This window comes from Gobio gobio (assembly GCF_949357685.1).
Source record: "Gobio gobio genome assembly, chromosome: 17".
In the NCBI taxonomy this organism is placed as follows: Eukaryota; Metazoa; Chordata; class Actinopteri; order Cypriniformes; family Gobionidae; genus Gobio; species Gobio gobio.
The window spans coordinates 21,237,340-21,249,943 of record NC_137110.1 but is presented as its reverse complement, the minus strand read 5'-3'; the positions used below and the strand labels follow the sequence as shown (position 1 = coordinate 21,249,943).

General features: G+C 37.8%; 1 protein-coding gene across 1 annotated transcript in view; it reads right to left on the bottom strand.

Moving 5' to 3' along the window:
• Positions 1 to 12,388, bottom strand: part of raver2 (ribonucleoprotein, PTB-binding 2) — a gene marked incomplete at its 5' end in the record, with an annotated part of 89,563 nt that extends 77,175 nt beyond the window's left edge. Inside the window, one exon of the mRNA XM_079840806.1 lies at positions 12,065 to 12,388. Coding sequence (XP_079696932.1) covers positions 12,065 to 12,388 — 324 coding nt within the window. The remainder of the gene's footprint in view (positions 1 to 12,064) is intronic.
• Positions 12,389 to 12,604: the final 216 nt, after the last annotated feature.

The window sequence follows — 12,604 nt, the reverse complement described above, 5'->3', positions numbered from 1 at the left end:
TCCGGGGTGTTAATAAAGGCCTTCTGGAGCGAATCAACGCATTTGTGTAAGAAAAATATTCATATTTAAAACTTTACCAAGTCAACATTCGGCCGACCGCCTTCTGTGGAAAAGTGTTGAATGTTGAAAGTGAAACTCAAGATGCGTACGTGACGTCATGACGAGCGAACCTGGTCACGTTAGTCTTTCGATCGGCAGGGGAACTTTCAACAATTTTTCCATATATTGAACAGGGAAGGCGGTCGGCCGAAAGTTTACTTTATAAAGTTTTAAATATGGATATTTTTCCTACACAAATGCATCGATTCGCTTCAGAAAGCCTTATTAACACCCCAGAGCCGCGTGGAGCAGTTATTTGATGGGCAGATGCACTTTTTATGGACTTCAAAAACAGAGCAACTATGAATCCAATTCTAATGCTTGGATTAGCCTGGACTTTTGTAATATAACTCGTAATATAACTTTATTCGTCTGAAAGAAGAATGTCATATACACCTAGGATGACTTGAGGGTGAGTAAATTATGGGTTAATTTTCATTTTTGGGTGAACTATCCCTTTAATTCAAAAAGTATTAAGTTGAGTTGTGTGATCATAAAGCTCCCCCTCTCTACCTCTCTCCTAAATATGCATACCAAGATTAGGATTGTTCTAGAAAAACAGTTCTAGAAAATTCCAGAAAGTTCTAAAAAGTTCTAGAAAGTTTTAGGAAGTGCTACGTTGCTACGTGTTTGTTATATGGATGTTCCATTTTTTTTTTTATCCGGGGTGACCTTTTTTAACTCAGAGGAATTAGGGCCTTTTTCATTGTTTTTAAGCAAAAGTTAATTAATTTATGAAACAGGAAATCTTTCATTTGAAAGACCCTAGTACGCACATCTGTGTGTACTTTGTACTGTTTTTTTAGCTGGTCCACAAAGTGACAATACTTCAACATCAGTCAACACTGGCTATGTTTACATGCACAACTTTAGTTTAAATCGGACTGAATTTATTCTGATTGATGAATCTGTCATTTAGTGTTTACATGAACGCTAAAGAAGTGATTGGGTTGATGTGTGCGCTTATATGTCACAAGTTTCAAATCGTAATTGATTTTTTGACGTGCACACTGCACAAATATACAGTTTCCTGCTATTTGCAAATAATAACTATTCTCCTACATTGGTTGTGTATTTGTTTTAAACTGCAGACATGATATTTATCTATTTCTGATCATAATTTGTGGACAATGAGCATATGAACCATTGTGCCGTGCTGCTTATATTTATCACGAAGTAAAATTGCCCCTCCCCGTGCCCAAAACCAGACGTCTGTGGATGAGAATATGAAACAAGGACTGGTGGGTTGTTGTCCTGCTCCCCTTCACAGACGCTGAGTGAAAGGAGAATTTTAGAATGATGGGACACTCATTTATATGACACTTTATTCAACAGGAAGAACAGCTCGTCCTGTGAGTCATACGTCATTACGCCATTTCTACGTCATTGCACATGCGCAGTCCTTTCAGTTTCGGTTTTCAATCCAATCAAGTGTTTACATGTTCTCTCGATCGGATTAGAAGAGGAATAAACCACCCCTTTCAATCCGATCAAAAAGTCCGATTACAAATGAATTATTTGGTTGCATGTAATCATAGCCACTGTTGCTGAATTTATTCTCCTTAAAAGCTGGGGTGTAGCCTACCAAATACAGTCTCAAAAACTCGGTTTGAAACTGCCCGTTTCCTACCGTCACAAACGGGTAAACAATCCCACCGACGTGCGGGATGGGGCTTTTCCACAGCGAGCACAAGAACACCTGTTAGGTGTGTGTGGACACTACAGCTCTGGATTGACAATGTACATTTTTCGATTTTAATAAGTAATATTTATATGGTTTCTTAAATCGAAAATCTTTTAGCCTGTGATGTTTTCTGTTGATGCGTGAACAAAACTTTACTAAACATTTGTAAACCGCCTGTCCGATGTTGTACAGACATTACCATTCTGATACATCGACTTGTAGACATGACAACCCCTATAATTCTCTTCCTCCTCTTCTTCTGAATCATTTTCTGGTTCAAACATATACGGCTTAATTAAACCAATGTTTCCACTTGCCATTGTGTAGCGTTTACCACAGTTGACCGAGTGGATCAAGTAGTCCGAGCTGGCTATATTAAATGAAACAAGGATAGTTACATTCAAGCTGTTTTAAGGCATGAAAAAAATATTTTCACAGGAAAATAACCTTTAAATATGTCATTTTGATTATCAAAGATGAGTTTTAAGAGATAAAATTATAGACTGCCGGGGGACTTTAAAAGACAAACACAACTCTAGTTTAAAAAAAAGTACAAAAGACATTTTTATCAGTCATTACTTCTGGAGAGTAACATCACAGACACTGGATAAGGATGAAACTTTCTAGTGCTCATTTGTCAACCGCTGAGCTTGCGCTTGCTATCAAATGGAGAATGCTTTTAAAAGCTATGCATTTGGCTGTACAGATTCGCTATATTTGCATCAAAACTAAACTATACTTTGGACAGAAGAGGTTAAATTTACCATGGCAATGTGTAGGGGTGTAACGATAAATCGTAAATCGAAATATCGCGATATAAAAATATTTTTGATGTAAACAATATGATTTAGGGGTGTAATTATACACCTATGCCACAGTTCGGTTCATGGCATGGTTTTGGAGCCACGGTTTGGTTCGGTTCGGTTCGGTTCTGTTTGCTGTGGGTTATAGTTCATGGCGGGCACCAGCAATAATAACACTAGATTCACTTTTAACCTAATAATAACAACAGCAATAATTTAACTTTATACATTGGCTTCACGTTTTCTTTTGAGCAGTTAGCATACCTAAACTCAAATGAAATAAATATCTTCACTTTAGACTAGTCAGAAATAATCTACTCATTTTACCATTTACCATAATGTTTAAAAAAAAGCACATTTATTTCATAAAAATGTATGACACACACACACAAGTAATGTCCCACTGTAGCCTACTTAACAAACACATCAATTGTATGAATATGACTAATACTGATGAATAAATAGGCCTATAAATTAAATATTAATTAAAAAGCTATTAAATATTAGATAGAAAAGATTAGATAAGATTAGAAAAGCAGTTTGTATATATAATACTGTTAATAGTTTGTTAAATTGTTAATAGTTTGTTAGCCACCACGCTAATTAAAAAATAAACAAAATAAAGTGAAAATAAAGTGGCATTTTGTGGTTATGGAAACAACAGTTACCATGGCAAATACACAATAATTCATGAACTGTTAATGAAACATAAAAACTGCTCCTGATAAACAGAATGCACATCATAACATAATGCATGAAAATCCTTCCCAGCTAACACACGTCGAACCAGTTATGTGATTTATTGGTACTTATCATGTCATGACTTCCGAATTGACATCGTAACGTTGCATGCTCAGCTTCTCTTGTGCTTATAATATGAGGCGTGATAGCGCGCGTGTAACTAAAGAGTGTGCGCTGCGAGCACACAGTATAGCATTTTTTATTTTGTAACAAGCTACGAATATGACGATGTTGCTGGGACTCCAAGGTAGCATTTTGCCTACCTGGCTAAAGGGGGAAACTGGTTCTCTTTGCCCTTCCATGAAGCTTGAGCGATCGCCCAAGTCACGTGACATGCACTTGGAAGACAAAAGTTAGTGTATACATAGTAAATAATATTATTATAATAATATTTAGGAAAAATACAGCTCTTTTTAGTTGTTAAATGTGTACTAATTACTATTTAATCTAATGTCAAGGAAGAAAAAATGTTTTTAGTGGCATAAGGTGAAGTGAGAGCTGGGCTGGGGCAGCAGGGGGCGGGGCGTGCTCGGTTCGACATTAGAGTATCGCGGTTTGAACCTTGGGTGGTGTATTGCGTTTTTTCGGTTCGGTTTGAATATCGTTAAGTAAATAATCTCTAAGTTTTGTTTACATGAACTTTCAATGGAGGGACAGGGAAGTATTCCAGAAAGCAAGGTTAACTTACCGTCACACATTTACCTTGAACTCTCGGTTGATTAACCCAAACCTTGCTTACTCGAGTTATGCTGGTTCCAAAAACGCGTCCGTAAATAAGTTCAGACAACTCACAAAACTCACTTTTTAACACAAAAGACATTCTCAACAGAGCAATTAATCAGATTCACCATGGAAACAGACGCTAAGAAAAAGCACGCCATTCTAATTCTCTTCTTCTTTTGTTTAATGGCGATTTAATCTACTTAGTGCACATCGCCACGATATTTGGTGGTTGTGCAATACATTTTTCAATCTTTTCATTTAATAAGTAATTTTAATTCACTAAGTATACGGATTATGTTTATTTGATGCTAATTAATTGAATGCAGATCCATGTGTGAGATGACAAGAAAATAAATAATAAATATATTTGAATTGAATAAACATTTAAACATTACCTTGTTATAATAGTGCTTTAGAATTCATATATAATATTGTAAATTATATAACATAAAAAATGTAGTTATATTAATATAACTATATTAATTATATAACACACATCTGAATAACTCTTAAGCAAATTTGTTCAGAGTGAGTTGCTATGGCTACTTACATACCCTGAAAGTTACCTCCGTTTTTGAACCGAGAGTTGAGGTTATCCGCTTACTTACCCTTAAACATACCCGGATATGGCACATAACCTGCTTTCTGGAATACTCTCAGGTTTCATTAAAAATATTGTCATTTTAAGATGAACGAATGTCTTTTGGGTTTGGAATGATGTGGGTATGATGATAGAATGCTTATTTTGGGGTGAACTAACCCTACATTTCACTTTATAGACAATAGCCCCTTTCACACAGCAATCCCGGGCAAACTACCATAAAAATGCCAGAAAGACTTATACCGGTAAATACACAAATATGCAGTTCACACAAGCAACTGCGTTCTGTCTTTTAACTGGTAAGATACCGTTCACACATCAGCTCCAAAATACAGGTAAATTCTGTGATGACAGTCATCAGAAGTGATCTTTAAACGCTGCGCTGTTGTCTTCATCCACCTGCATGAGGAGAAGCGCTTTAGTTTCACTATAAGTTCAATTTGACAAAAAAAATTGACGTTTGAGTGAAAGGCATAAGGGGATGATCAAACAGAACACGAGACGCTCATGATAGTATTCAACTGCATCAGCCGTTGCTGATGAATGGAAAAGAAGGCAGGGTCTCGAGTGCGACAAAAAAAGCTGCGAGACATGGCACGGTCAAAGATGATTATCTTGCGCATATTTACATAGAAAAAATATTAAAAAGCTTCCTGTAAACAGCTCTGAGTAATCACATCATCTCCATAAGAACTTTATGATTGACCCAAAGCAGACTTCTTGCGTCAGCGTGTTCTGACCTCATACGTGATCACACCGGTAATTTTTATTCCACATTCACACAGCGCACATTACCGGTAATTTACTGGTAATGTTACAACTTCCCTTACCAGTAAATTGCTGGAACCAATTTACCAGTATTTTTGAAAATAGATCACACATGATCTCTTACCGGAAATTTACCTGTAAAGACTGCGTGAAAGGGGCTATTGACAGCTTGGATATTCTTCCAAACTTCTCTTTTTGTGCTCCACAAAAGAAAGAAAGTAACATGATTGTGAATAAATGATGAGAGAATTAGACTAACATGAGTATTTGAATTTACTTGAATCATCATAATACATTAATCTCCTTCAAAATGTCTGAAACCCAAATGAAATTGAATAGACAGAAGTACATAAACAATTTTTTTCCCCAGTTTTAAATGCTGTACTGTCCTTTGCTATATGGAAGTACATTTTGTCTAATTCACTTTCTTTGCCATTTCAAAGAGCAGTGTACTCCCTCCCTCTCCTTCTAGTCAGAGACAACAAGACACTTTCCACACAATGAAGTCTGCCTCGGTTATGGCTTTCTCTTAACGCAGCGCATTACACATGCATTGTAATGGCCCATAAATGGCCAGAAAGCCTGAGTGAGCATCCAGATACCATTAGATATGGATCACAGTGTCAGGAACAGCATCGGCCCACAATGATTCAACTAAACATATGGGACGGTTGAAAGCTACCAGAACGGATGGGGGTTACTGCTCTTGATTAATGTCTCTGCGCATGTTCTCCAATAGAGCACAGGTCATGCTGCATGTGACTTAATCAAATGCTTTACAGACAGTCTGCATTAACAAGAGGATTTAAAACTAAAAGAGGGAAGTTAAAACTAAAAGAGAGCTATTTATCACAGTCAGAGTATAAATATGCTCACTTCTAAATCATTTTTAACGGCGAGAATGAGAAGTCATGGTCACGATGAGATGGATAATGTTGTTTGAATGTGTTGTAGGCCTGTGACATTGATGAAAGCTGCGAACTACTATATATCACAACACACTTTTCAGTATGCCAGTTTTTCATTTTCAAATTTGCAATGTGCAGAACAAATTGGGAATTTATCATCGTCACTCAATGAGATAATCTTTCACTAAGCTCCACCCCCTTGGTTAGATTTTATAATAGCCTGGTTCCTGGCAATGTCAAATGCCACGGATGGAAAACTAACAGGATTGTGTGCAATACCTCAGGAATTATGAAAAACATCTAGTTTACACAGTGTATTTAGTGCAAGTTATTATACTTCATGCAGAATTTCATTTAAAGGTGTCATGAACTGGCTTTTTTTATACTGTTGTCTGAGGTCCAATTATTACGTTCGTGTGGTTTTTACATTCAAAAACATCATAATGAATAAGTATTAGGCTATTTTCTAACCTGGTTTTGAGCCTCTCTCATGGAACGCTCTGTTTTTATGGGCGTGTCGCACTGAAGACTTTAAAAGCAAATGCCCACTGCTATGATTGGATAACAGCTATGCATAATAATGAGTTTCGGCTCCCCCATCAGTACATGTGGGGAATTGTTTTGAAAACTTCCAATGTGCATGTGATGTTTATTAAAGGGGTGGTTGCATGTGATTTCACTTTTTTAACTTTAGTTAGTGTGTAATGTTGCTGCTTGAGCATAAACAGTATCTGCAAAGTTACAGCGCTGAAAGTTCAATGCAAACGGAGTTATTGTCTTTTAAAGTTATAGTAGTTTATTGCCTACAAAAACGGCCGATTTGGACTACAACAAGCTTCTTCCCGGGTTGGTGACATCATAAACCCTTGCTATTAACATAAACACTGCCCCCGCGAACACGCAACAAAGTGGGCGAGGCCATGTCGCAGTCATTACGAAAGAGAGAGAGCTGTTGCAGAACTACAAACTATTTGGCCATCTAACCAATCTAAGACCATTGCGTTTTTCGGAGGGATGGGCTTCACAGAAGCAGGAAGCAAACGAGCCGTTCAAAGGACAGTGGAGACAGCGGTGTGGAATAAAGGTAAAATATAAGAAAAATATGGCGTTTTAAAAAAAAAAGAAGTATTAAGACATGTTATACTGCGCCCCATAATCACAACCAAGCCTTTAAAATTTATTTTTTACATCTTTTTTGTGTCAATTTCATCAATTTTATAAAAATGAATTATAATAAGACACAATAGGGCTGTTACCAATGAAATAATAAGTATCAACAAAATTAATCTTTGCAATGCAGAGGAAACACAGAAGCCGCATCGGAAGTGGCATTTAGATCATTTACACACAGACTGTTTACTGTTTGATCATTAATACAGCTCAGAAGTGGCAAATTAATAACCTGCAGTTATGCTTAAATAATGTTTTGATGTTTAAAACATAAAATGTTGATTAATATTGATATTTGAAATTATTTAAAACATGAAAAGATACTTTAACTGTGAAATTAAAACCGCCAGTAGGTGGCAGCAAGTCACGTTTAATGAGTGAGTCATTGAGATTCAAACAATTAATTCAAACAGCTGATTGATTCAAGGAACGAAGCATTTGAATATCTATATTAGTCATTGAATCATTAATTCAAGTGGTTTGTTCAAAAAGCTGATTCATTCAGTATGAAAACACCGCTGTGTTTCGCTCAGAGACGCAGATACAGTGCTGTGTCTTTGTTTTGAACTATTTTTCGGTGGCGAAATACAGCAAAAACAGGCAATATGGAAGTCTAAACTGTAAGTCACTTAATATTAACTTCTTGTTTAGTAAACTTGCATAAAATCAATATCACATTTGAAAAACTGCAATCTTTGTGTGATATCTTATTAACTATATTATATGATATAAATATAGCACGCAGTGAAAGCGTCTACTCTAATGCGCACCCACACTAGTCTAATCAACAAAACTACATCACGTAGTGTGTGCGTGCACTCTCTGGGTGTGTGTGAGGGATATACTCGATAATGTCAGCTCGAGTTAAACAACAATTACGATATTATCGCAGACGATATATATCGCACACCATAGGCTGCGGTCTCCTACTACAACAAACACATGATGAAAGTTAAAGGTTTATGCACAGGAAAGCCAGGTAGTGGGGTGAGACTGAGACATGAAAACTCTGATGCAGAACTTGCTGTACTTTGTGGGGAAAAGAGTCAACAGCCAAGGTGATGAGAGGTCAGGACAGAACAGAGAGGATTTAGAGCCAGACAGAAACTAATCTTCAGAGGGAAGGGGAAGGGAAACAATTTATTTTAGCGAGCAACATTAGGTAAACAGTAGAGATGCTCAGATCAGGATTTTTGCAGCCGATACCAACTACCCATTTTTTTCATCACGATCGACCGATACCAATCATTCAAGCTTTAAATAAGTAATATTATAGTATAAGTCTTTGTTGACGGTCGCTGTTAACCCCCCATTGAAGGCATTTTTAATGATTTCATGTGATTTCAAGTGGAATACTTAAATGTACTGGCTTATAACTCTACAAACAACAGAGTATCATCAAGTGCAAGGTCTCATGTGGTAGAAAACCTTTACAATTTTGAGGAAAATTGTAATTTTTTGTTCTGAGGTTCTTATTTTATAACACTGTTGGAAAAAACAACAACAGAAAAAGTGATGTGGCGTTTACCCATGTAAGTAGTTCTTATGTTCAGTAAAAAATACTCTGAAAAAATACTCTGTTTGGAGAGGTTTTTAGACTTTTAATAAAAAGGCTACCATGGTTCCAAATGCCATAACTTTCGCTTTGAGATATCAACATAAAATTTGGCCCAGATTCAGCTGAAATGACTGTGAACAAGCCCAAACTTGTTTTTATGACCTCTCATATACTTAATAGACATCATGTCAGGCATGAATAATAACAAAATAAATCATCACTTTTTCTGTTTTCACAATTTCCATTAGTTAAACTTTCAAACGACATTGGAAAACACTGCGTCATGATCGCAACATGATCGGATCCCAGAAGTCCTAGCTCAAGCCAAGCAGCATGTCATGTCACTCTGTGAGATCTATACGTAAGATGTTATGCTGTGTGTGGGCTGGTTTGAATTGAGACAACCTGCTCCAAATGTGCGTCAATTTGGTTTACTATCTGTATACCGTTTATGCGCTCATCGGGGAGTCATAGTAGAATGTGATAATCATCCAATACTGATCGAACGGAGCATCCCTATGAACAGTGTGCAATGACCTCTTAGTCACTACAACTAGGTATCTGAGCCTTTAACAATTGTAAGCCTACATATTTCCTCTAAATATTTGGCAGATTTTAAATCTATTTTTATTTAGGGATGGGTGATAAAAGCCTACTGGTTTTAAGGATTACATTCATTTTATTCCCCACGTGCATCAGTGAGCCTTGGCCGCCCATGATCCTGTTCACCGCTGTTCCTTCTTTGGACCACTTTTGATAGGTACTGACCACTGCAAACCGGGAACTCCCCACAAGAGCTGCAGTTTTGGAGATGCTCTGACCCAGTCGTCTAGCCATCACAATTTGGCCCTTGTCAAACTTGCTCAAATCCTTACGCTTGGCCATTTTTCCTGCTTCTAACACATCAACTTTGAGGACAAAATGTTCACTTGCTGCTTAATATATCCCACCCACTAACAGTTGCAGTAATGAAGAGATAATCAGTGTTATTCACTCCACCAGTCATAATGTTTTGCCTGATCGGTGTGTATATATATGTATATAATCGCTCGATCTATCTGTAAATGTTCGTATGAGTATTCAGACACATTCAGAAAGTCTCAAAAAAACGTACGTTACATACATATAATGCTTTAATTTTATTTTTTTACGTTAATTGCTGTGTTGAGAGAACATGCACCTCCATCCTCCAGTGCTGAACATCTGCTACTGACACCCAAACCAACTACAAACCTGTGGAAGAGTGGACAGAGTTCAACAGTGAGGAGGGGGTGAGATCCCCACAAATATGAAGCGCATCAGATGTCACCTGACAAAGAGCCAGTCAACATCATTTCAGACATTTCTCCTGCCCCAACCTGTGACTGGCCTACTCTTAAATTATTCAGTACAAGGAGCAGAGTGATTGTGTATGTATGAATGAGGGACACCGACAGAAAGGGAGAGAGAGCTGCTTTGCCTGACATGTGTTCTTAGTGATAAGCCGCCAGTCTGTGACCTGATCACAGCGGTGGTGTGCACCTGACACTCTTCTCCAAACTGTTACTCATGCTGTCTAAGGTTATAGGTGCTTGTAATACAACAGTATGTGCTGTGTGAAATAATATACATTAGTATGTGAAAACAAGTACTTGTATTTAAAACAATCTGCTTTTGCATGAGATGTTCATGACAACCTAACATGAAAGTGCAAGTTTTGTGCAGTGTTGAAGTGCAGACGTACAGTGCGGTGGCGTCTGTTCAGCAGATACTAACAATTGGATATTAACTGCATTCATCTCCTCCTGAAGCTGGGGAAATATTACACCTCCCTCAAGGACCCAGGTATCCGACATGTTTACTGACATTAAAAATGTGAGGAAAACTCTGTAGGAAATGCCATCGGCAGCAGCTACCTCAGCTCGTTGAATATGAAAATCTCCCACTCAGAGTTCAGCTCACCGCTGTGCTGTTCTCCCTGCCTGAACGCCCTCAGCCGGATCTCAGTCAGTCTGTCTCCATGAGCAAACATGCCTCAAGACAACGTCTAACCACAACCAGGCAAATAAATAAAAGCTGCTGCATGTTTCCTTCATTAATAAGTAAACAAGTCATATTTCAATATCCTAACTGTTTTAATAAAGGAATGATAAAGTATATTAGCAAATCATTAGGAATAATTTGACAAAACAAAAACATTAGGGCTCATTACGTTTTTCTAGTGAGTGTTATATCATGGAATTTATTTCGAAAGAAGTTCAGTATATTAACAGTCACACGAAATATATCTATAGTTTGGAGTTAATGAAGGAGTATTTTAGTCGTATTTGTGGTTAAGTTGTAGGGGCACATAAGACAAAATGATTGATTCAAAACTGAACTAGAGAGACGGTGAGCAGCTCGTTTTCAGCGGAACTCGGCTATTCAGACGCTGGAGCGCGCGTTCATCAAAGGTGCCGTCGGGCTGTTATTTTACTGCATATTTTCCACTTATTTGTTTTCGTTTCACTTCAGTGGTGACTCACAATATACATTTTGTTGTTATTTTAAGGCAGATAACGTTTAGGGTCGCGCGCAAACAGTTATTTCGATGGTCGGTTATACCTAACTTACAGGTTTTATGATGAACGTAAAAGTTTCAGCACTTATCTATTCATTCATCTTTCAAGGTCACAAACTGAACTGTTTGCGTTTACTCAGCCGTTAATTTGATGCCCAATATCCGTATTTCAAACTATCAATTGTTTTAATTTAACTTTCTAGGAACTTAAGCGTTTGTCATTTTATTTATTTTGGCTGAAACGTATAGCACCGGTCATGCGTGCTGTGCTAAACGGTCTGTTTATATAGGCTACTTTAGATGTAAACGCATGAAATAATAAAAGCGGTTTATGTATCTTGACAAACAAACAAACAAACACACTTCGTGCTATAAAGAAAAGCCCTTGGACGTGTGCTTCTTTTTTTCCTAATGAACTAGTGAGCAGTGAAACTTTTACCTGTCAGGCTGATGTATGTAAATCTCTCTACCTGGTTAGTTGTATCCTGTGGCAGGTTCTTAATAAGGATCTTCCTCCTGTTGCTCAGCTCTCTGCGAGTTTTCTCCAGCCGTTTCTCGATCTCCTCGGGATCAAGTTCCGGTAGATCTCTAAGGATGGTGATCCCCTCGGATGCTGCGTCCTCTTCCTGTCGGCTCGCGGGGCTGTCGGACTCCGGGTGAGGTGAATTTTCCCGCTTTGTCGCATGCACGCTCGGCGGCTGGATGGATGAAGCTGCCGCCATTTTGAAGCGCTCGGTGGAAAGTGAGTCGGAGAGAGCGGATAGGTGGGCGTCTGTGCTTTGAGTCAAACCCATCGACGGCACTCTACAAAGTAAGCGTGGATGAGCTCCGACACACGGCTGGCGACCTCCACCGATGGAAAACTAAACATTCTGACTAGCAGTCTCTTTTTTCCTGATTACCAGGGCAGTATAAAATAATAATTTAAAACAAAAACTATAATTCTGAAAAGAACAATGTCACACGACAGCAAGTAATAAAACAGTACACTACAAAACTCTGTAACAGTC